The sequence below is a fragment of the Cebidichthys violaceus genome, unplaced genomic scaffold (genome assembly GCF_023349555.1).
Source record: "Cebidichthys violaceus isolate CVI_PGR_0920_01 unplaced genomic scaffold, fCebVio1.0.p SCAF_16, whole genome shotgun sequence".
Taxonomy (NCBI): domain Eukaryota; kingdom Metazoa; phylum Chordata; class Actinopteri; order Perciformes; family Stichaeidae; genus Cebidichthys; species Cebidichthys violaceus.
The window spans coordinates 11,627,929-11,653,269 of NW_027176329.1; the positions used below are offsets into that span (position 1 = coordinate 11,627,929).

The 25,341-nt window shown below is 41.8% G+C and overlaps 2 protein-coding genes across 2 annotated transcripts; both read left to right on the forward strand.

The window, feature by feature from the left end:
* Positions 1 to 72: 72 nt before the first annotated feature.
* On the forward strand, positions 73 to 14,446 carry skic2 (SKI2 subunit of superkiller complex). The gene is made up of 29 exons (XM_068711273.1): positions 73 to 269; positions 616 to 734; positions 1,389 to 1,510; positions 2,170 to 2,287; positions 2,750 to 2,864; positions 2,965 to 3,039; positions 3,145 to 3,198; positions 3,295 to 3,458; positions 3,715 to 3,870; positions 4,046 to 4,191; positions 4,509 to 4,655; positions 4,742 to 4,826; positions 4,942 to 5,048; positions 5,136 to 5,282; positions 5,377 to 5,473; positions 5,591 to 5,803; positions 6,594 to 6,704; positions 6,878 to 6,989; positions 7,143 to 7,261; positions 8,019 to 8,150; positions 8,295 to 8,432; positions 8,528 to 8,632; positions 9,623 to 9,755; positions 9,873 to 9,999; positions 10,223 to 10,433; positions 11,229 to 11,339; positions 12,205 to 12,423; positions 12,963 to 13,103; positions 13,923 to 14,446. Exons 1-29 carry the CDS (start codon positions 257 to 259, stop codon positions 14,121 to 14,123), a joined length of 3,738 nt encoding a protein of 1,245 aa, XP_068567374.1. The 5' UTR covers positions 73 to 256; the 3' UTR covers positions 14,124 to 14,446.
* Positions 14,447 to 14,529: 83 nt separating this feature from the next.
* On the forward strand, positions 14,530 to 24,235 carry prrt1 (proline-rich transmembrane protein 1). The gene is made up of 4 exons (XM_068711276.1): positions 14,530 to 15,090; positions 18,146 to 18,483; positions 20,695 to 20,886; positions 22,440 to 24,235. Exons 1-4 carry the CDS (start codon positions 15,072 to 15,074, stop codon positions 22,614 to 22,616), a joined length of 726 nt encoding a protein of 241 aa, XP_068567377.1. The 5' UTR covers positions 14,530 to 15,071; the 3' UTR covers positions 22,617 to 24,235.
* The last annotated feature ends 1,106 nt before the right edge of the window (positions 24,236 to 25,341 follow it).

Sequence of the window (25,341 nt, forward strand, 5' to 3'; positions counted from 1 at the left end):
TTTTTTTTAATCAACAACAAAAACATTTAGCAACGCACACTATACGACATCCATCTAGAATAAAACAATGAAACACATACTGTAGACAGTTTGTGATAACACGTTTACAATTTAGTTTGTATTATTTCCATTGTAGCTAGCTTAGATTCGCTAACGTTAGTTTAGGAGCCACTTCCGGTTGTTAATTCTGGCAACTTCCGAGGCGACAGGAGGAACCAGTTGGGGCAACTTTTAGCTTTCACTTGGGAGTGGGGACATGGATAGAATAAGTAAGTTGTGGCTCTTTAAATAAATAGCCAGCTTGCATATTTGTGTTTGTATTAAAACGCGCTTCATCCTGCCGCTCACTGGTGTAGGTTGTATGAATTCGTGGCTATTAGGGTAGCTGTCAATCAGTGCGACACTCAGCAGCCTCATGGCTTGTATATTAAATATTTACCTAATGACCCAATAGATGTATTAATGTGTTTTCAGTCTTTCTTGACCACACGCAGTCAATTAAATAGTTATGTCAGCATTATAGCGTGCATTGGGCGCATCTTCCTGGCTGCACCCTGCATTAGCCCTGTTGTGTTTGTTTGGTCCATTCACACTCTTTGTGTTGTTTCTCTGCAGATGTGCCCCCCGCGGGCCCCACGGACCTGCCGCTGGCCCTGCTGGAGATGGGATGCTCCGGCAGGTTTGAGCTCATCACATACCCGTCACCTGACCAGCCTTTACCTCCACAGAGCACGGTTAGTAGTCTACAGCAGGATGACTGTGTACATTTACTCAAACACTGCACAATTAAGTACATTTTGATGCACTTCATTTTGTGTACTAATACTTTTATTCCACATTTCAGAGGGAAATATTGTACTTTTTACTACATTCAACTGACAGCTGTAGTTACTAGTCCGAAACACATAATGAGCTCATAAGATATGAAGCAGATAGCATGCAAAGTAGCTGTATCTCGACCTACAACATTAAAACATCCGTATTATTGATCCAGTAATATAATTTACTGCTGAGCTTTCATCCCTATAGTCTGTGTGTGTCAGAAGAGCACTTAGTGCATTATGTGAGTAAATGTTATTATCAGTTAAAGTTAACTTAAAATTATTATTTAAGTGTTATTATGATTTCTATTAGTATTATTATTCTTCCTAAGTAACCAAAATGTGTCTGTACCTTTGTGGTTATAAATAAATCTGTCTGAGTGCTAAAATATGACTAATTTGATACTTTTGAATAGATAGACTTCAGTAGATAATTGTCAGTAATAATGGTGGAAAATCACCTGAATGAATGTGTGATATAGGAATCAAACCTGGGATTTAACAGTTACATGGTACGCATCTGCTGACTCATTAAGTTGCTGAATATCTGATCGTATCCACCTCCAGCTCCCCCATGGGCTTCCTCCCACCAGCCTGAGCCTGGAGAGAGAGGTAGAGAAACAGTTTCTACGGGACGCTGCCTGGCTTCCAATCCATGACATAGACTTTGCCTTCCAGAAGTTTCTCAAGTACGTATTCCTGTAAACAATCTCTTGTTTATTATTATTGCTTGTAAACGACTTGACTGTTTAAATAATTGATAGAATTTAGAGAATAAGCATCAATGTGCTTTTGAGTCGGTGCAGGTTGCTGCTACTTAATATTGTAGACTATGTAATGTACATAAACTGTATTTTAACGTGTATAATTTAATTTTTTTCATAAGCGAAATTCAAGAGGAAATTAGTAAATTAATTGGAATTTCCCTGATTTCCAGAAACAATAAATCTTTGAGGTGAATTATCAAAATAGAAAGTGTGTATCAAATAGAAATTAGATTTGAAGAAAAATAAGTTATTATCATTATTAAATAACTTTTCATCTTCACAACTTTAACCTAACATCTTTAATGTCTCCTGGAATCAATATGATTATGAAAGTTATTAGCTGCTACAAGACAAATACAACAGATGATTTCAAAATCGTATGCAACATCTGGTGTTAAAACAACAAAGAACACAATTATAACCAATCCTGAGCAGATAAAGTAAAGGTTTTTGATAACAAGAGTTACTTTCAATCAGATATTGCTGATTGATCCGAGTCACTCAATTTGTTTCATAGGATTTATTTAAACAACCATATGTATTTGAATAAGATGTAACTGTTGCGTTGTCGTCTTCACCAGGGTGACTCAGAGAGAAGTTAATGTCGACTCTTTAATCAACTGCACTCCGTCTGCACTTCACTCCGGCATCTCTGTTGTCAGAGATCCAACCACAGGGATGCTGCTGGACTTCACAGAGGTAGCTCACAAACACACTGTACTGTACTGTTGAACTGTTGATGAAGCATCTAGAGCTGAACATGCAACCTTTTTAAGAATCAAGTAATGGTTTCAGTCATTCTTTAAGTGAATACTTGCTCCAGCCTCTCAGTTGTGATTGTTTGCTGCATTTTTTTATTTCCATGTTAGTAAACTGATAAATCTTCGGGTTGTGGACTGTCTGTTGGATGACAATATGTAAACTTGCACTTTGGAAAATTGTGGTGGGCATGTTTGACTATTTTCTAATATTTTTTGTAGACCAAACAACTAATATAATCACAATGAGATAATGAAAAATAAATTGTTGGTAGACCCCTAATCCCATCCTGTTTTAAAAACTGAAACAGAAATGATCCTAATGAGAAGAAGATGTTGTGGTATAAGAATCCATCCATTACAGTTCAAGAGAAAGCGTCCATTGTGTTATTTTTATGTCCAGGTGTTACTGGAGAACACTGGCCTGTCAGCAAAGAACTCTCTTTCATTACAACGTCAGCCCGGGCCTCCTTCAGAGAGCCTTCGAGGAAGCAACACCAACTACCCCTTCCGCCCCGGTGAGATAGATTCATTCAAAGCATTTTGTCTTCAGTAATTGCAAGCGAGGTGTTTTCACTTTGTCTTTTAATGTATTTGTTCCGATGGTTATCTTCACAGGAGGAATGGAGGAGCTTACTCTGGACCAAATCAAGAAGAAATCTGATCTGGAGGAGGACATAGACTTTGAGAATGGTGTTTTTTTAATTATTTTTTTACTTGCATTGTGTTCAAATAATGGTGAGACTTTTGTTGTTATTTCAGCTCCTAATGGTTGAATTTGTTATTTTTCTCTTGTAGATTTACTTAGAGTCCCGCCTGGACTTAAAGCTGGGATGGACTTCACTGACAAAGGTTAGATATCATACTTTCTTATGCAAAAAAATTGTTCTACAGGGCTTTTAAGATAATTATAATCTTTTTTCTTTTTTTTTAATGTGTATCCTTAAGATGCCAAGATAGCAAAGGCGGAGGTCAACCTCATGTCCCTCCTGTCCACATTGGATGACTTCATTGACTTGCTACCTGTGGCAGAGGAGAAGGAGGAGGGCAAAGGAAACGAGGAAGCTCCCAAACTACCCAGAACAAACAGCCTTGAAGACCTGGGAGTCAAGGTGCTGCAGTTTGTTTTGTTTTTTGGATAAGAAAGAGATGAAAATACATGTGCAGTTAAAGTTATTGTTGGATGCTTGCTTGATGAGATGAAAGTGTTATGCAGAAACATAGTAGTTCTTTACAAACTGAAAATCACTCACAATGTAATGCAGTCTTACCCTTTTATGAACCACAGTAATACTGTAAAATAGTTTCAACCTAAATTTCAACTATGCCTCTGGCACCTGAGATCTGGTTCTCCTCCTCTGTCTTCAGGATGTTGTGTCATCCTCGACTCCCTCGGAGAGAGGAAAAGATGAGAAATCAAAGCCAAAAGAGAACTCTGAGGAAAATAAGAAGTGGGCCATCCCTGTCAACATAAACGCACCCTGTGATGATTTCTATAAACGCATCCCCAACCCAGCTTTTAAGGTTGGTATTCTAGAAATCATCCTGTTAAAAATGAAATAATGTCTGTTTCTTTGTGCAATCTTCAAAATATTTGTCGTCTCTGGGTTTCTCTGTATACGTGATGAATCATCACATGAAAAATCTGCTGAGCATCCTGTGACTTCTGCTCTATTTCTCCGCCCCACCTCTGCTCCAGTGGCCGTTTGAGTTGGATGTCTTCCAGAAGCAGGCCGTGCTGAGGCTGGAGGCTCACGACTCTGTGTTTGTAGCCGCGCACACATCAGCGGGCAAAACAGTGGTGGCCGAATACGCCATCGCCCTCTCACAGAAACACATGACAAGGTGTGTATTTGTCAACGCAAATCAATTTCAACCCCCGTGGTTTCAGTAGAAGTTGAAGACAGCAGTTTGAAGATTTTACTGGAATATTTCTAAAGGATCCTGTGAGATAAAGAGCTTGGAGAATTGGAGTGACATCCATTGTGGATCGTATAGCCTTAAACCTGCACAGGAGTTGTTCTCTGCTCATCAAAATAAAGTTTATGCTGCATACCTATCATTCTGAAGGGCTTCTGCTTTCTCTTCAGGTTGTTGTATGTACAATGTAGGACTCCCAAGTATCTCAATAGTGTCAACATTTCTTTTTCCCCTTTTAATAGGACCATCTACACCTCTCCCATCAAAGCTCTGTCCAATCAGAAGTTCAGAGACTTTAAAACCACCTTTGGAGATGTCGGCCTTCTGACGGGCGACGTCCAGCTCAGTCCCGAGTCTTCATGTCTCATCATGACCACTGAGATCCTCAGGTACTTGGGCTGTTTATTATAGTTATTAATTTCATGTTTTTAATCAAATCGAAGTAGCTTTTTTTAGGTTTACTTCTCTCTTTCAGGTCCATGCTTTACAACGGCTCAGAGGTCATCCGGGACTTGGAGTGGGTGATCTTTGACGAGGTTCACTACATCAACGACGCCGAGGTCAGGAGCGACCCAGACCGCTGTCCGAATCTTTCACATATCTGATTTCCCTGTAGAAGTCAAGAATAACTGTTTTTTCCTCTCTTCTTTTGCCGCCCCTTCATTTTCCCCTCAGAGAGGAGTCGTGTGGGAGGAGGTTTTGATCATGCTTCCCGATCACGTCAGCATCATTCTCCTTAGCGCCACGGTGCCAAATGCTGTGGAGTTTAGCGAGTGGATTGGGTAGGTGCCCTTGATATCAGGAGCCACACTCCTCCATATTTATTGCATTTTTCGTATCTCCTGAACACTTTCCTTCATTAATCTTAGTCGGATAAAGAAGAAGCATATCTACGTGATCAGCACAATGAAGAGACCTGTGCCTTTGGAGCATTATCTGTACACTGGAAACAGCACCAAGACTCAGAAAGAGATGTTCCTGCTGCTGGATGCTACAGGAAACTTCCTCACTAAAGGGTACGAGAAGAAAGTTGTGCTGTGCTCCAGTAGATGGTTGTTATTTCGGTCTAGTAAGCTATTTCTCATAAAGGAAGTTGTGTTTGTCGTTCAGGTACTACGCAGCTGTCAATGCCAAGAAGGAGCGCACCAGCAAACATGCCCAATCGTTTGGCACGAAAAGTACTTCTCACAACACCACAGCTAGTCAGGTAATCCCCGTCCTTTGGCTTCTGCCACCTCATTGCTTTTTGATTTTCTCTGACAACAACATCACCCTCTTGCTTCCTGCTCTCATCCCTTTCTGCAATTTTTTTTCTCCCCTCCAGGACCGATCGGTGTGGCTCACTCTCCTGCACTTCCTGTCCCAGCGGCAGCAGACGCCGGTGGTCGCGTTCACCTTCTCGCGGACGCGGTGTGACGACAACGCCCGCTCGCTGGACTCCATGGACATGACCACGTCCATAGAAAAGGCCGAGATTCACTCTTTCTTCCAGAAGAGTCTGAGTCGCCTCCGAGGAGGAGACCGACAGCTGCCTCAGGTGAAGAGTGATCTGCTCGGCCCTCACACTTTTATTGTGATGGGATGACGTTTTTTTTTTATATATATATATATATTAATATTTAATGGTCATTTGCTTCAGACAGCTCCCCTAGGTTAAATTTATTGATCATAAGGGAAGGTGATATCTTTTTTTGATATCACGTACACTGCACCTCGTAACTATTGTGTTATGGATCTGTCTGTGTGCTTTATACCAAACATATTGTTCTGCAGAGTGCTTACAAACTGTAACGAATCAATATTTTTTTCATTCCATTAAAATTGAACAAGTTACTAGATGTAATGTTAAAGGGGTTGCTTGTAGTAACAAACCCACACAGAACTGCTGTTGGTTCAGCCTCACTGTTCTCACTTCTGTCACTTTTAACTAAATAGCTCTAAAAACCTTAAATGAAAGAGCTCTAGAGGACAGTATTACTTAGTTTTACTTACTTGGTTTCAAGTTTGTGTTTTGCAATCACGTCCTGTATGCCAGGAAGTGTCTATATCTCACACCAGAATCTAAGTCAGCCAAATGATGCAAACAAGCAGTCATTTAAAACAACAATCAATGAAAGAAGTACGAGTATAACAACAGATAACAAAAAATAAAAAATAAAAATACATTCAAAATATAGTCATAAAATAGATTAAAAAAAACCACTTAAAAGTCAATTAACATATCTTAAGTAGTTTAAAGTCTGGTATCTATATGGAGCCTTAATGCTGCTTTAACAATAAAGTCAATCACAGTATGTGATGGTAACTCTTACTAATGCCCTGTTTAGATCTTGGTCATGAGGGACCTGTTGAAGAGAGGAATAGCAGTCCATCACAGCGGGATCCTGCCGATTCTGAAGGAGGTCATCGAGATGCTCTTCTCACGAGGTCTCGTGAAGGTGAGTCACATTACAACAACAGCAAGGAGAGAAGACATCAGATACCAGCACTGCAAAAAACACAATTCATAATAGCAAACCGGTTTATCTGTTACTTCAAGCATAAGCTCCAAATACACGTTGGCTGCAGAATGGTTAAAAGAATCCTCCTGCATCCCCCCTTCACCTCCCAGGTGCTGTTTGCCACCGAGACGTTTGCTATGGGAGTAAACATGCCCGCCAGGACTGTGGTGTTCGACAGCATCAGGAAACACGACGGGACCGGCTTTAGAAACCTGCTGCCAGGTTTGGATCTCTCCGTTCTCCGCCTGCGTTGCCTCTCTCTTTAATCTGAGAGAAAAATGTAAAATGCTCTTTCATCCCCGAGGATGAATCGGAGTTGAGGGAAAACAACAGCAGCGCTGATGTCTCTTTTATGTTTTGAACTTGCGCCTCCAGGTGAGTACATTCAGATGGCGGGCAGAGCAGGCCGGAGAGGTCTGGACGCCACGGGCACCGTCATCATTCTGTGTAAAGCCGGAGTTCACGAGATGGCAGATCTGCATGTCATGATGCTGGTGAGGCTCCTCATGTTTCAACATGAGTTTATATAATATATAATTTATATAAATCTCCTTCTGCAGGTCAATATTTCAAAATATGTATAATCTCTTAAAGCAGAGCCTGCTGTTTATTCTGGCTGTGTTTCAATGAAAGTGTTGCATGCTGGGTTGTTGAGTTGAGTGGGCTATTTTAACTCACTTTCACTTGGGGAGGAATGTTTGGATTTCAATGTGCTCTTCAACAGAAATAATTCTCCTTCATCTCTAATAGGAGCTTTTATCCTCTTGAATGTAAATGTATAAATGTGAGAGTTATTTTATCTGACTGCTGCAGACCCTTTCATTGCCTTTCTGTTGCTAAGGGCAACATTTTGGTCCACGTTTACTTCCCGTCAGCGACTACATTAACACTCAACAGGAAATACAAAGGGGCCCATTTACAATGTTGATGTTGTCAACTTTGAAAAGGTCTATAATACATCTAGTGCTCATTTATTTCACAATCATCTAGGAAGGTTAACATTTGCAAACGTTATATTGATTTAAATGTAAAGGTAATTTAGTAGATTTTTATTACACCTAGCATAGCAGACCAGCAGGAAAACTAAATGAAAAAAGGACAGATCTGGTTCATATTCAATATTCCCATTTTAAGACCAAAACCAACAATGAATTTATCCTGGAAATGGATTCAGAGGAATGGTTTTTAGAGAAGTTTTAGTTGTGTCCTCACTTTTTTGTTTCTTGACATCATCCTCCTTGTCCTGCTCAGGGTAAACCTACCACCCTCCAGTCCCAGTTCAGACTGACCTACACGATGATCCTCAACCTGCTGCGGGTCGAAGCCCTGCGGGTGACCGACATGATGAGGAGGAGCTTTTCCGAGAACCACAGGGACACTCAGGTAACGTGCACCTGCAGGACATAACAGGTTTGATCATAAGCATCAGGTTTATTGTCGCTCTTCTGTCTTGCATCGTCTTTAAGTCGCGACAGTTGACAAATGTGACAACTTCCTCTCTTTCTTCTCATCTTCCTCCCGCTGTAGGCCCACGAGAAGAGGATCAGCCAGCTGAAGCAGACGGTGTCTTCTCTGCTTCCTCTGGACACAGAAGGCCAGCTGTCGGACATGTTGCCTTACTACCACACGGTGACAGAGCTACGGACCACCACCGAGGCCCTCCAGGTACACACACACACACACTCACACAACAAAGAAGATATTCATACAGCTTCAATCTGCCACTTGCTAAATTTCCTCCCTGCTGTCTCCGGCTTCAGCGCGCTATTCTGGAGTCCGTCAACGGGCTGAAAGCTCTGTCTGTGGGTCGAGTTGTGTTGGTGAACAACAAGCAGCATCTCAACGCCCTGGGAGTTATCCTACAGGTAGGTGTGTGTGTGTGTGTGTGTGTGTGTGTGCGTGTGCGTGCATGCGTGCGTGTTTTTCATGACTGCTTGATGGTAGCAGCAAATGAAGACATTAACAGTCATTACACTGTACACATACAGGTCTTAACTGCTTTCTAAAATCCTGCAACGTGAATCTATGGAGTAGTGAAGCTAGCTGTGCTAAATCCAAGCCTGAAATTACATTTATTTATTATTTAAGGACATTTAAATTCAACATACTGTCATACTGTCATTCAGCTGGTGTTAAATAAACGGAAGTTCTGAATAAAGAGTTTCTAGCTATTTGTAGTTTATTTATTTAATCTTTATTTAGCCATCTAAATCCCATTGAGGGATTTGGGGAGACCTGGCTAGAATGGCTGCATTAAATGTTGAGTTGTTGAGTCACAAATGTTGAAAGATATTAATCAGAATGTTCAATTCTGTTGGGTCGCCTCTAAATGATTTGAATTTCATTTTAATGGCAATCCTTTGTGTGTTTTCTTTACTTTCTTCTGGCATATTCTTAGTGGTCATTGCTGTAGTTTTTGGCCTGCTTTTCCCAGAGATCAACAAGCAATCCGACAACTAGAACTGTATATCCTTTGAAATTTACCCTGGTGAAGTTTTACTTTCGGTAGTTTGTGTCTCTGATATTTATTTTAAAGTAGAGCAAACAGACCAGGAACATGTGGACAAAAGGGATACGTGTTGAGGACCGAATATAATATATAAGGACACAGGTTAATAAATCACACTTTAAGTCTCTAAACATATGAAAACATGACATTTCATGTAAAACTATTTAAATCACTATAGTAGACAACACCCAGTATGCTCAGTGCTCACAAACAAAGACATTTTTTTCAAGAGTTTAGAGTTTCGATATCACCGAACCTGCATGTCCTCAGACTGTGGGGCATGTTCCTGATTCTGATTCCTACACCCATCCCTTCACCTCTTCTCCTGTCTTTCTCTCCACACCAGGTGTCCAGTGATGCTGTGAATCGCACCTTCACAGCTCTGGTCATCTGTGAGAAGGGCAACGAGGAAGAGGAAGGAAAAGCAAACAACAACGCTTTCCCTCACCTCTACAACACGGCGCTCTTCATACCTGAAGGTTGGTTGGTAAAACATGCAGCACATTTACATTTCAGCCATTTTTTTTTTCACAGAGCATTGTGCATTGAGCGCAACAGAGGAGTACAAGCATGTGCGATCCTTCTGTTTTTGTCAGGCCCTTGCAGCCACACGGTGCAGAAGTTGAAGCTCCAGGACATCTCAGCCATCACAGTGAAAACCCTCAAAGTGATTCCAGACAGGATCGTTGACAATTACAGCAAGAGGCAGCAGCCACGATTCAGGTGAAAGAGCTTGGTTGATGTCTTTATTTAGGAAAAACACGCAATGCATTTTGGTGTGAAACACTGAATGTATAAATAACTTGAGCTTGTTTGCAAGGAAACTCCTCAGATCAGCTTTAAGTCTTTAAATAGGCCCATTTGCAGAATAAAAGCCCTTATGCAAAGAAAAAGATGTGAATTATCTCCTCTTTTGCATCGTCTCCTTCACCCTCTCGTCCCTCAGGCTCGACCCTCCCGGCCAAGCCATCTCCACGGCGACCCAGGAGCTCCTGCGATTGGCTGAGGCCAACCCCAGCGGCATGGCGACCCTCGACCCCGTGAACGACCTCCAGCTGAAGAGCGTCGATGTGGTGGAGGACTCCATGAGGCTCCGCCTGCTGCAGGGCAGCCTCAGAGAGTTCAACTGCATCCACTCGCCCACGTTCGCAGAGCAGGTGTGTGTAATGCCGATAAGTGATGAGGCATTTCATTTCACTGTTGGTTTAATAAAGACACCAAATTTGTTTGTGCAGCAATTGCATATTTATGCAGCTAATTAACATCACACCCTTTACATAAGACAGTTAATCCCCTTTTGATGTCTCCTCTCATTTTTCACAGCATCAGTTTTCCTTTATTCTTCCATCATTTCTCCTCTCATTTCACAGTAGTAACATCCAACTCCGCCACAAGAATTCTGCTTTTTCGCGTTTGTGCTTCCTGTCTTCCATGGCAGTCTCGTTGAGGAGATAAGATGCAAGAATCAGAGCTGGCGGTTTCTATAATTACCCATATAGGCTCATAGCTGCTGCTCATCACAGTCTCACGGGTGCAGCGTGCCGTTTGAGCCTTCTCGCACACACACACACACGCACACACACACACACACACACACGAGAGCGCTCACGTTACTTTGCGAGATAACAAACTCTTATTTGCAGGATCACTGTCTCCTCTCACACTTTCTTGTGTTCTTATGAAGCACTGCTAGTATTTTAAAGTGGTGGTTAATGCAGTGCGCTCTACAATGCAAGCTGTTGGTATAAAGTAATTGGCCTCAGTGGGTTTATGTAACAAGAGACAGCTCTGTGCCGTCAATGAGAGTACAATAGCCAATGGTTTCCTGTCTGGCATTTTGTTTTTGTTGCACTGAAATCAGGTCAAGTGCTGCAGTACTGCTGTTGTATGCTTAAGTTAAGTAACCACTGTGTGTGTGCGTGTGCGTGTGTGTGTGTGTGTGTGTGTGTCAGTTTGCGCGAGTCGAGGAGAGGATGAAAGTGCAGGAGGAGCTGGACAGGCTGCTGTACCTGGTGTCGGACCAGTCTCTGTCTCTGCTGCCTGAATACCACCAGAGGATCAAGGTTTGGATCCGACGTTTGACTCGCTGTCCTGACCTGTTTCTGTTGGGATGTGTTTTTTTTTAATCTTTTTAAATAATGTTGCTTTCTAGTCCTGGATAGTGGGTTTTTATTTTGTAAATTGAAAATCTAACTCGAGTCACATCTGAAGCAGTTATTCATTATCTCAGTTATATTTTAAAGCATTTACATCTGCATTTAGGCTTTTAGCTTACCCCTAATACATATTACAACAACGTCCTACATTAATTACTTTACCCTAGTGTTGGGACTCCAGATGAGGTGGCAGTGTTTAATTAACTGATTTGTCTGAAAGAAATTTACCTACTTGGTTTGAGTAAGAAAAAAACAAAACATGAACACGTTAATATTAGTCATTTTTGATTGATGAATTACTTAAATTAACAATTGATTTTCCAAATTATTGTTGATTAATTTTCTGCCTATTATTAGCTAATCACTTCCGTGCTAGTTGCAGGAGATTTAAGACAAACAGTAAGATATTTCTTTAATATATATAGATATGTATAAATAAAAGAGTCTGCGCTGGTGTTTAGCAGGCAGGTATATTGCTAACCACCATTATAGTATGTAGGGGTAATGCCTGACGAGGTGTCCATTATTAAAGGTTAATCTTATTTTATTATCTTATCTTAAAAGCTCTTGTGACTGACTTGACCATGTGAATTGATTGAGCAAATAGATGTAGCAAATGGGACTTGAGTCAGTCTGGCCTCCAAACTTTTACTTTTGAATGTTTTTGGTTTTTTTGCCATTTCAAAAAATATTAAGTGCAGCTCCAATTTCAGCTCAATTAATCCTGAACGAGCGCACTCAAGAGGTTTATTTCCCCGCCGGTCTGCCTCAGGTGCTGCAGTCCCTCCAGTATGTCGACAGCGGCGGGGCGGTGCAGCTGAAGGGCCGCGTGGCCTGTCAGATCAGCAGCCACGAGCTGCTGCTGACCGAGCTGCTGTTCGAGAACGTCCTGAGCCCGCTGGCGCCCGAGGAGAGCGCCGCCCTGCTGTCCTGTCTGGTATTCACGCAGAAGACGCAGGTGGAGCCGCACATCACCAGCACACTGCAGGAGGTAAGGAGGACGTGCCTCATTCTCGTTTGCATCCCGTGAAAAACCCGGATATTAAAGTGACAGTCTTGACGTGTGTGTACTGACATACTGTACAGACTTGCCTTCTCAGTGGGTGACTCATACACACACACACACACATTCCCTGCAGAAAGGACAATAAGGGCACTTCACCTGACTCATCCAGGTCACTCTCTCACTTATTAATTCACTCATCTGTCTCTCGTGAAATACGCCTCTGCTGTGTCAGTGTGTGCCGTGGACGGCCCCCGATACATGAAAGTGCTTTATGAGGGCTTGAATTAGTGATGGCCCGAGCTCTGTAGACATGTAGATATGAGAGCGGATGCGGCACGGTACGGTTTGTAAAACAGATTTCTTGAACATCACCAAATGGTAAGAGAGTGATGCATTTAAGGGCTGCTTACTGAAATCTCTTTTAGGCTTGACTTAGTGTTTCCCATGTCTCTCTCTCTGTCTCTCGCTCTCTGTCTCTCTCTCTCTTTCTCTGCTCTCTGTCTCTCTTTGTATTTTTCTTTCAGGGCATCGATCGGGTGCTGTCAGTGGCCAAGCGTATCGGAGAGCTGCAGAGGGAATGTGGGATACCACAGACAGCTGAGGAGTTTGTCGGCCAGTTCAAGTTCGGCCTGACAGAGGTGGTGTACTGCTGGGCCAGAGGCATGGTGAGGTTTTACTGTGTGTTGTTGCACCTAGCGTTAATGTGCAATGTGTATCTGGATGAGAAAAAAGCTGCGACTTTTACAAGGGGCACTCGATCGATTTTCACACACCTAGATCAGTTCTTTGGCTCTCAAAGGAGCTCTCCAAAGACCGTGTTACAAACTGGAGGCAGGAGTTTGAAAGACTTTTACCAGACAGGGAGGGTCTAACAAGTGATGCTACTAAGCATTACGGGAATTGTAGAATTCAGGACATCTCGGTCGCTGCTACATCGATTGTGAGCCCTCCTCTTTAATACGAATCCTGTGAGTCCCTCAACTAAACCCTAAAGGTCCCCTAACTCTGCCTCTTCCTGCTATCTCAGGCGAGCTGGCATAAAGCTACAGATGACCTTTGACCTGAGGCATGCCGTATTTTCATTTTGAGGCCTCATAATAATGCATGCAGAATATTATAACAAGTGTTGATGCTAAGGCACGTGATCAGAGGTCATTAATCAGATAATGAATTGAGATTAAAGCGATTGTTTTCATCATCAAATAATCTGCTGATTGTTTTCTCGAGTTGATATTTTGAAGTTGCTTGTTTATTAGTATTCTGTGTGAGATCTAAAAGCTTGAGTTTAGGTTATTTTTGTCTGTCTAAATATTGTTTTATTATAAACTTAAATGGTTTTAATGTTTAAAATACTTTTTCTATGTAATGTAAAGACACATTCAGACAGAATTTTGGAATTCCCTCTGGACGTATGCTACTAAACTTTACCTCTTCAACTCCTTTCCTGCTTGTGTTGCATCATAAACCATCTCTCCTCATCACAGCCGTTCGCAGAGATCGCCCAGCTGACGGATGTCCAGGAGGGCACGGTGGTCCGCTGCATCCAGCGCCTGGACGAGGTGCTGAAGGAGGTGCGACAAGCCGCTCGCATCGTGGGAGACTCCGTCCTGGGGAGCAAGATGGAGAAGGCGTCCCTGGCCATCCGCAGGGACATCGTCTTCACCGCCTCCCTCTACACCCACTGAGAGAGGAGAGGGCGAATGAGAGATCTGTGTGAACGGTGTGAGAGAGATGGAGATACACGTGGGCGACGTAGAGAGGCGGTGTATATGTTAAACCAGTGCTGTATGTGCCTACAAAACATGTCAATGTTTACATGAAAATCCCCTATCGTGTAGAAGGGAATGTTTTTAACCAACAGACCAAAATACAAAATGTGGGAATGAACGTGAAAACACCTGGATTGTAATTTATTGTACAGTAATAAAAAAAAAATACTGTATTCCAAAAACATGTTGGTTGTCTCAGGTATTTCTATAAATTAAAATGACAGATGTTTGAAAATGTTTGGCTGCCTACATCATTACCAGTCTATTCTCCCAGCTTTCTTTTTTTTTTGACATCCGTAAACACCTCAAGGAAAAAAAACTAAAAACTGCCATCTGAAGATAATGCGCGTGAGACAGAAACACTGAGGTGGTGAAATGTCACGCGAGGAAAGACATCCGCGGCTCTTTGTTGAGCCGTAATGGGATGCTCCAGCACAGTGCGCGTGCGGTTCCCCCACTCCGGGCTGTCACTTTAAGACAACGAGAGCTTTGTATCTGATTAATTCAACGTTCGGCGACGCGCTATCGGAGAAACCGTGTTCTCTGTACGACCAGCCGCACAGAGAACGAGGACAGGAGAAATACTGACTGCTGGACGAGACTTGGGGTTGCTTAAAAGAAACACTTGAAGTTATTATTATAACAAAACCCCGTGTGTGTTCAAAATATATATATATATATATATATATATATATATATATATATATATATATTTTTTTTTTAAAAGATGAAGACATCTTGAGGATGGCTTGTTTGGACTAAAACTCTGCATCGCCGCGCACGAAAGGAGGGATTTTCTTTTCTTCTCAGCATCACCTTGGAGTAAAAATACATCACAGGAGGGAGGACAGAAGCTCGGAAGGCATGTCGTCGGAAAAACACGGTGAGGTGTTTAAATTGTGCTACATATGGTGCATTTTGAAGCCTAATTGGCAGCCTGATTGAGCTACTTAACACCATTGAGATGTAAGAATTTGGTATTTTATTTATTATTTTAATGGGACATCGCTTTGTTTGATCCGCGGATGTGTCGGGCTGATGAGCTCTGTTTTTTTTTTCCAGCTCCCCCTGTCAATATATCTATCTGTTATTTATCTGCACAGCGCTGTTTCTGTATAGGATGCTGCACCGCTGTGTGGGTGCAGCCTGGGGAGGAAAAAGCACCACAGGGCCTCTTATTTTAATCCATGGTGCTAAATATAGTTTAAAGTGGCATTTTTCTAGACTTTAAGGGGTTGTATTTGTAAATTGTTTTGTTTATTTTGTGCTTTAAGAAAAATGACTTTTTAATGATATTTACATAGCAGGCGACCTTACGAATGCATAATAGGTGGTTCTTTTTATTTTTCCATCCCCCTGTGTCTCGTTATGATCATTAAGAGAAAGGCCTACGTCGGCTACATCTCTCCTCACCGTGGACATCCGTGTGGGTGTCCTCTGCGCGTGCACACCTCCGCTTGCGCGTGTTTAACTGCCCTGATTAATAATAATCCTAAACGTGTGGTTGTGCACTAACAAAGAAAGGCAATTTTGTGTCGTCATTCTAGTTTGTTCTCGTCCTTTGTTTTTATGACGTTAAAGCTGATGATGGAGCTCAAACAGCTGCTTTACAGTAAACAGTAAAAGAATAAAGGTCACAATGAGACGCATAAAGTTGCCACACTGTAAGGGGCAGACTGTACAGGAGACTGCGGTTTGGGCTGAACACCTGACTGCTGTCACCTGCCGCGTTAATCAAACATGTGTAATCCATTATCGATGCTATAACAGCTGGGCTACAGTGTAATGTTATTAATGAGGATGCAGAACACTGTTTTGCAATTTAAATACTGTAGGGATATGATAGCTTGCCAGATGTCTGTTGAGAAATGATTTTGCTCCATTTAAAATTCAGCAACGCTCAGTATTGTATATTTTAAATAATTATCTTTCAGTTGTCATGGTTCCCTCTGCTGCTTCCATCTAACCTGGGGTTACACCTGCAATAACAGATGAAAACCTTCAGTGGTAGTTCTTACTGTCCTCAAGAGCAAAATACAGACATGGGTACTTATCATTTTGTCACCACGGATGTCTTAAATATTAAATATATACAACTTTTTTCTACCAGTCACTTACCATCAACAAAACGTCTCTAATGCTGAGACCTTTTACACAAAGGGCCCTCTGAGGCAAATTTGGGTTGCATGAATAAAATCATCTCGAACAGACAGTCCTAATAACATTGATAGTGCTTTATTACTTTTAGGTCCCAATATGCTCAGTATTGCACATGCTGGCTCAACAGCCATTAGTGTTCTTAGAAGCATTGTGTGCTGTTCCTGCTACTGCAAGTCATCATATTTCCTGTGAGAAAAGTATCTCTGTGTATCTCTGTCCACAGCTATACTTGCACACTGCTGCGCCAAACTGCATAATATTGTGTGTGCTCGTGGCTGCATCCTCAAGATCTCTTGCAGGTTTTCCATGACTGATACTTTCTCAAAACACCTTCCATTCCATTGTTTGATTCTGCCATTGGTTGACTGCTGACTCCTCACTCACTACTCTTAACTGGGCTCCTGCCAGTAGGAACAGCAAGTAAGACACAGTGAGGGAAAACAATTTGCTCATATTTATTGTTATGGACTGTGTTTGTTCATAGCTAATGCAATTAACAGTACAATTGTATTAACAATGAAATTATCGATCATAAACCTGCTGTCTTAGTCTTAAAAAGAGAGGAGCAAAAAGCACATTTTAGATCACCTCTAAAAACGTATAAATGAGTCATTCTACTTGATATGTGTTTGTGAATACTAAAGGACTTCATCCGTACATCTATTTCAATTCTGGCAGCTAAGTGGCAGCCCAAACCTACAGCTTGTCTTTTTTGTGAAGTTTGTGCTTTTTTTCCCCCCTGGAAATACCTGCTGCATCACCTGCTGGGTGTGTATCACAAGTGTTGTTTGTGACATTTTACTATCTCATGTCACATATTTTAAAACTGAAAGTCCACCACTTCTTCCTTCTGTTTTAGTCATATCTTGACAGACTCAGCAGCCCTTAAATGGAGAAACACCAACATGCATTTTGTTTTCTTGTGTTCGCCAAGCTGCTCGTCACATAGTGCCCTTTTAAAGGTGTCCCTTCCCTCGTGCTCGCTCCTTTCCCCGCTTGTATGTTTCTGGTCCACTTCCTGCTTGTGACAGAGTCGGGGACTGTTATGTAAAGCCGGTCCCCGAGCACAAGTCGTCATCCTTCATCACTCAGCTGCTCTGCTCTCCGACTGCCTCCTGCTCTCCTTCCTTCACCCCATCGAAACCCCCGCTCCTTCTTCCTCACCTCCGTCTGCATCCATCTTCTCTTCCTCCTCCCTCACTCATGTCCCCGTCAAAGTGGATTACCGTACCCTCGGCCGCTTCCCTGCTGCGAAAACACGACGCCCCATCAGTCATTTTCAATGTTAAACAAACACAAAGGGAGCAGCCGCGTGAGCATGGGGTGTTCGAAAGCAAGAGGATGCTTCAGACAGACAGACAAACCATCAGATGAAGTTTTCCATCTCAGAAACGTCAATCTCTAACTGCTAACAAACATAGTTTTTGAAAGGAGGCGGAGTGGGGAAAAAAGGCCTTTCTTCTCTGGAGGTGAAAATGTCAATCACTGTCATCATTAGCACACAGACTACACAGGATTTCTGTCTTTTTTGATGCTGTTTGAAGTCTTACTGAGGAGCTGTGGTCTGTGTAATTGTTTCTCCCTCTCCTCAACAGTGAGATAAGACATATTACATTCAACATGCGGACTGACGTGTAACGGTGCTTGAGTTAGATAACGTGCACTCAGTACTTCTGTTTCTCTTATTGTTCGTCCTCTGCGTTTTCTATTTGTGATTTCTATCCTACCTGCTTTTTTCTTATCTTTCCTCCCTCTGCTTCTTCTTCTACGTCTCCCAGGTCTCGATGACTCTGGCCGTCAGACCATGCAGCCTCCTCCGTACCTCTCCGGCCCGCAAGACCCAAACGTGCCCCAACACCCGAACATGCAGACAGCACCAGGCAGTCAGCCCAACTACCCTCCTCCACCCCCTCCTCCGGGCTCAGACGGATATCTCCAAGAAACCCAGTTCCACTGCGGCCCGCTGGGTCCTCAGGGGGCCCCGCAGGGCTACACGGTCCAGACCCAGGGCCCTGGAGGCACCATGTCTCACGCCCCTGTAGGATACCTCCACCCGGGCTACCCTCTTCAGCTTCAGCCCTGCACAGCTTATGTACCTGTCTACCCCATGGCATCGGTGAGTCAGAGAGGTTTAAGGTGCTTTTCAAGATTTCACAGGTCTGACATCAGCCTGCTGCAGAATTACACCAGTCTGTTCATTATACTTACATTTCATTCCTCCTTATATGACGGATAATAGTTGTTATGTTTTCCATCTTTAACGCTTACTCTTACATGTGTATAGTTTTCTAATAATTTACTAGGAAGTTTTTTGTAATTTGGTACTAATTATGGGTAAAATACAGATATTGTCTGGTCATCTCAGTTGGTTGAGCTCAGCTTGTAATAAGTGTTGATTGCTGGAGGAATTTCCTTGAAAGAACAGCTTCATTGTTACCAGTTGGATTAAACAGTGTTTTCTCTCTATTTTCCCTATGACTAACACAAAATGACGTACTTTTTTCCTGTAAACAACATTGGAAATTATTAGAAATGTTTTATTACGTAGAAACTCAGTTTTGAACAATATAAAACTATACATTTGCTTGAGTTAGCATGTTGCTGCATATCACGCTTGATATTTTTGACAACTTTAGATCAAATTTTCATGAGAATCACATAAAAAAAACCGTTTGCGGCAGTGACTGTAACAGCTAACTTGCTTGATGTGGTTTTTATTTACTTATTTTGTGAGGGTTATTATTAGGAAGAGACAAATGCATAAGCATACAGTAGAATATTCACAGAATACACTAATTCCACACACAGTATCAATGCAAAGCACATATGCTGAGCTAATTTGTGTTACTTGTCTGTAGATGGGCTTTTATAAAAAAGTACAAATCCATTGCATTAGAAAATGTTTGTGTCTGAGGGAGCACCATGCTTTTTGATGGGGTTACTGCATTGCTTCATTGTGTATGCAATTAAGGCTAACTTTTCACTAGCAGAGTATCTGGAGATCACCTGATAAATCGAGGGGGCCGTGGGTTCGTTAACTACATAGGAAAAAAACAAAAAATAGTTTTTAAATGAATGCTTTTTACTTGTGAAATATGGAGATTTTTACATCCTGGACTCTAAAAAGGATTCAAATTAAGCCATATGCGGTGCCTTGGTGCAGAGTGTGAATTATACAATGACAATAGGGGGAGTAACTTTTTCTCCAGGGCATTAGGGAAACCCAGAACAGTCTGCATTCTGTAGATAATAATAAATCAAATTCATTACACCAGCTCATGGTGCAGGTACCACACAACAGCTTTGGTAGTCAGGGGTCTCCCACAAAGTAGACTTATTCTACGGCAAAACTAGCTATTTTTACATTTACCTACAAGGTTTCCCATTGGCTTGTGGGCATAGACTTTAAAGAGGATGTGAGCCACTGCAATGATGGGAAAGAGGCAGGCAGACAAGATGTTCAACTAAGGTCAAAGTTAAGAAATGGTACGGCCCATTGTAGGGGTGTCTGAAATCGTATTACAAGATTCTTCCAGGCATGAATATGGGAAACATTTAAGAAGGATATTTAAGTGTTTCAACCCCTGTGGAGGGTCCAATTAGGGGGAGTCACACCCTCCCGATCACTACTGTAATGTGAACCTTGCCATGGTGGGATCAGGATTATGGCGGCGACCACAAACCGCAAAATCCCAAATTCACATCCTTTGTTGCATGTCATCTATCTCTCTCCACTCACCTCCTATCACTCTCTGCTGTTGGCTTTCTATTATAGGCATCACATTCCCAAAACAACAATGAAAAGATGACTTGAGAATCGAATGTCAGTCTTTGGCTGAACTGCTCTCATTTCATAGAAACATGACAACCTGAGGTGATGTGAGTGGGCTCTGCTTTGGTTGAAAAACAGGTTGTGAACCATTGCTCAAGATCATTAATAGATACCTTTGTAGCTTTTATTTATTTACCGTTGTGCAATATTTTTTTTAATATAGCTGCACATGTTTAAAATAAAACCATTCACACTACCCCCTAAGGTAAACTGTGAAACTTAGGCCCCATGTTCCGGCCACGCTGCTGATAAAACTCTGATGTGCACGACTCTTTAATGTATCCAACAGGGACAGTGCTCATGCGGCTGTCCTCCTGTTTGACTGTGTCACCTTGTTCCTGTGTCTTTTCGAGTGGAAAGTGCTTTGTAAGCTGCTTTACTGTTTTAAAAAAGCACTAGTACTTACTCACTGTCTTCTCCTCTCTCTCTCTCTCTCTCTCTCTCTCTCTCTCTCTCTCTCTCTCTCTCTCTCTCTCTCTCTCTCTCTTTGTTCAGGGACAACCCTACATCCCGGCCGGGGGAGGCCACCCAGGGATCCCGCCGGGCCAGATTCATCCCATGCAAATGCCACCCAGCATCACCCTAATGGACCGTCGACCGCCACACGACTACCTGCCCATCGCCGTGCTCACCACGGTCTGCTGCTTCTGGCCAACAGGCATCATTGCGATCATCAAAGCAGTGCAGGTTAATGCCACTTCATCGTGTCTTTTGATCTTTGAGTTGTATTAACTTAATGTCGCCTTTACCAGCGAGACTAATGCAAATGCGTCCTTGAGTCATTTTACCCTTCATTTTATTTTCAGAAATGTATTTGCCTTTTAGGATGGCACTGTGGTAAAAAAATACATATAGTATGTACAACAGTCTAATAAATCACACGTATTTTGTCACTTTAATATTGATTTTTTTTTGGGGGGATAACCTCACAAATGGGGGACATGTTTTTCAGCCATGACAGCGACGTGGCTCCAGGCAATGCCGTTCAGTCCATCATATATTTGGTTATTTTGACCCAGACTCAAATATCTCATCAACAATTTGAGGCATTGCCATGAAACTTTCATTGAGCCCAGGCTATGAATCCTACTGACTATTGTGATCCCCCGACTTTTCCTCTAGCGCCACCATGAGGTTAACTTTTCTATTTTTCATTGAATTGTTTCGACAATTTCAGGAGCAATCGCTATAAAACTTGGATCACGCAATCATGTCCCTCTCAGGATGAATTTCTAATAACATTGGAGATTCTTTAAGTTTTCCCATAGTGGCTTCAAAATGTAATTTTGTCCATCAATACCTATGTCCAAATATGCACAAGACGAGAGACGTTCCCATCAGCCTTAGCTGTACTTTGTGTTTTGTGGTAACTTGCAAATGTGAGCATGCTAACATGCTGAACTGAGATGGTGAACATGGCAAACATTATAGCTGCTAGACATTGTGAGAATGTTAGCATGATAGTTAGACTCTGATAGAGGAACTACACATTTCATGTTTTTTTTTTTCATTGTACACATAATGACGTTAATCGTGTGATTTTTCAAACAAAATTTATATCTTGTGTCAAAATCTAGCTTGTAGTGTCTGCTTGGATTTGAAAGTTTAGTTCAGCCCCTCCCTAACAGTGAAGAAATAGGCACGACTCCGAGGTCTATTACGGATGCTGACGCCCTATGTTTTCGATACTTTTGAATTATGCAGAATCAGGAAACGGCAGGAGGAGACAGCCAACCCCACGAATTAACATTACACATTTCAAGACAATATATCTTGGGTCAGTGCACCACCATTACACCTAAAGCTGAGGGTGAAGTGAGAAATGTGAAGGCTCAGCGTGGTGGCTCTCGTACCTCCATGATGCCTGTTGTTTGCCTCTGTAATGGCAGACTGCGCTGACCAACATGCACACAGCAGACCGCATTACGTAACTGCACCACTGTCGGTGCAACGGGATAGAATGGATTTTTTCCTCTGGGCCTGCTCAGCTGGCTTTGAGTTAAGTTGAGCTGACAAGGCATGGACCCACTGGTCTGAGCTGTGTATGTTGTTATGGTGTGTTAATGTAGCGTGGAGTGGCCTCTTCCTGCACATTCAGGCTGTGCTGCAGTGCAATCGATCCATGCATGGTGTTTCAGACTCTCTCCTGCTCCCACTCGTGCATCTTCTTGTTACATAACGTATTTTCAAATTTCTCCACTCTCCCACTCACCCATCCCCTTCCCTCCTGCATCACTTAGGTGCGCACGGCGATAGCCAGAGGGGACATGGTGACGGCGGAGATAGCCTCCCGCGAGGCACGCAACTTCTCCTTCATCAGCCTGGCTGTTGGCATCGCCTCCATCGTGCTGTGCACCATCCTCACCGTGGTAGTCATCATCGCCTCGCAGCACCACGACGACGACTGGGAGCCGTAACTCTGCACAGCGTCAGACAGATGGGAAATCATGGCATATATTAGCTAGCAAACTACTCTTGATCATTTGGAGGAAGTAGGAGCACTGAGAACGCACACAAACTGCTACTGCATTGCTGGCCCTACTGTGTACAGCTACACACACACACACAGCTCTGACCTAACCCGCTGCCATCAAACACACCAAAACGACGACCAAAAACAACCAATCACAGCTGATGATCAAATGCCAAATACAATCAGCTGTCAAAAGACGCCCAGTATTGCTGTTAGCACAGCGACCGCTTAATATTTACACTCAGATATGAGCTGCACGAGGGAAGCAAAGCTCCTTGTATTAACAATTCATTTGACGCTGATTAATTCATAGGTCACCGTGTTAAATATTCCAACAACTCAATCTACTAAATGGGCCGTCGCAGTTGTTTTTAGGATATTCAAATGCACATTTTAGTGTTACAAGTAAAATAAAAAAGTACAGTATACCTGTTAACAAAAAAAAAAGTGCCATGTTGAAACAAAGTTGATTTACAGAGTAGTATTATTGCTGACAGAGACTGTCAAACTGATTGAAAGTGTTAGAGGGGGTGATCAATAGACATTTAACACACCAAATGGAGGCTGACAGAGTGTCTAATGTAACCAAACACGGAGTATTTATTTGAGATTGGTTGTTCGTACGCTACATGGACATTTTAGCTGGATGAGATGATACATAATTTAAGAATTATATGTTCGTTGATTTATTTAAAATATGTTTATTTATGAATTCATTCAATATCTACTCATGCATCGACTTTGTCTGCTATAATTTACAGTATATTGTTTCTTGCAGCTATCTGACACTTTTGAAATTGGGTTAAATTTGATATCTGATGATGATGCACTTTGTAGTAACCAGGCGAGACGACGCAGCTGCTTACATTGTTCTTTTAGTGCATGATAAATATAAATTCAAGCTAACGGGGGGTTAGTGTGTGGTACAGTTTTTTTTTTTCTCAAACAAATTGATGTCAATAAAAGAAAAGGAGACAATTTAGATGATTATTATATAGTATTTGAATCTTAAGTTTGCAAATATTGTTTTCGCAAGTATTTTAGGAGTGTATTGGCCTATTTTGTGTTGCACATCTCTTAGCTATTTAATCTCCTAGACACTGTGTGTGAAACTTTAGTGCAACGTTTGACTTATGAGGCAGCATAGCCCTGCATGTCATCCTCAGTTTGTTTCCATTTGTCTTAAATATCGAGGTTTGATGTGCGACTGTGAGCTCCTATGACGTTGTTTCACTGTTGTAACACAATGAGTCAGGGTTCATTTCATATGAGTATGGTCTCCTTAATGTAGCAGCAGGTGTGCTGTTGTTTATAAGAGCCAACAGAGCTTAAGTCAACGTTACTGTTTGAACTATAATATGAGGTTTATGGGAGGAACTGAAAATGAATGTTTCCAATAGGAGCGAGAGAAAATATTAATGCCTATACTGTATTGTAGCACTTTCCGCTTAATGAAATCTCTCCTCTTTTCTCTTTCCTTTGCTTTGTCTTTTTGTCTTTCTCCTGTTCACATGAGTTATTGGACCTATTCATATTTCCCATCTATCCCCCCCCCCCCCCCCCCCCCCCCCCCTTCTCCTCTGTTGGTTGATGATGCTATTTTTAAAAGAATTATACAGAGATATTAAAGAATTATGTTTGTTAATAATGAACACAAAGAGAGACAGTATAACTACAGTTTATTCTGTTGTTTATATATTATTATTGTTGTTATTATTGGCAACTGCATTGCATTTGATTATCACTCGTATAATAATAAGTACATCTGGGCACGTATTTATCGAACTTCTAAAAACATCACTAAATAATGCTCCTAAAAGCCAACTTAGTAATAAAAAAGTATTTGTTATCTTTAAAGACACATGTTTAAAAGCAATCCATTTTAATTTACTCAGTGATCAGTTTTTCCTCTTAAATATGTTATTTATCAAATACTGAATTATCACTACTGCTTTGGTTAACATATTTTTCACTACAACCAATAGTTAGAACAATCAATCCAAAACGTGTTTCTTAGAAGGTGTGTGATCACAAATAAATTTAGCTGGTTTAAATTTAAGGGGATTTGAAATATGAAGAAATGTGATAAAATTGCATTAGTTCTATTTCATGGGAAATATGCATATTCGCTTTCTTGCGGCGAGTTAGATGAGAAGATTGATGCCACTCTCATGTCTGTGCGCCAAATATGAAACTACAGCCAGGAGACGGTTAGCCTAACTTAGCTTAGCATCTAGACTGTAAACAGGAGGATACAGCTTGCCTTGCACTGTCATCTTGTTTTTACACTTCAGTCTTTGTAAGTATTAAGAAAATGAGAGAAATAACATGTTAATCAGTGAGCTTTCGAGGTGCTAGTAAGTAGATAGTATTACCTTTGGATAAAGCCAGGCTAGCTGTTCCCCCCTGTTGCTAAGCTAAGCTAACTAGCATCTGGCTGTTGCTTCATAAACATTGTACTGGTATCGAGAAAGAAGAAAGAAGCACCCTTCCCAAAATGTCAAACTGTTGATTGAAGTTATTGAATAGGAGTAAAAATGTAGGATGTTTACACTTAAACCCGTTTGACAAATGCAGGCCCTGTCCTTAAATGACTCAGTGATATTTCAGTGTTAAAAGAGTAAGTGAAGCACAGTATTGTATAGTGTTATTATTGTACAGAGGGCTCT

Coding starts and splice junctions, on each gene's coding strand:
- skic2 (XM_068711273.1), top strand. Junction 5,804..6,593: donor GAGACCGACAGCTGCCTCAG/GTGAAGAGTGAT, acceptor TGCCCTGTTTAG/ATCTTGGTCATGAGGGACCT. Junction 10,000..10,222: donor AGGCAGCAGCCACGATTCAG/GTGAAAGAGCTT, acceptor CTCGTCCCTCAG/GCTCGACCCTCCCGGCCAAG.
- prrt1 (XM_068711276.1), top strand. Junction 18,484..20,694: donor CTGTCTACCCCATGGCATCG/GTGAGTCAGAGA, acceptor CTCTTTGTTCAG/GGACAACCCTACATCCCGGC. Junction 20,887..22,439: donor CGATCATCAAAGCAGTGCAG/GTTAATGCCACT, acceptor TGCATCACTTAG/GTGCGCACGGCGATAGCCAG.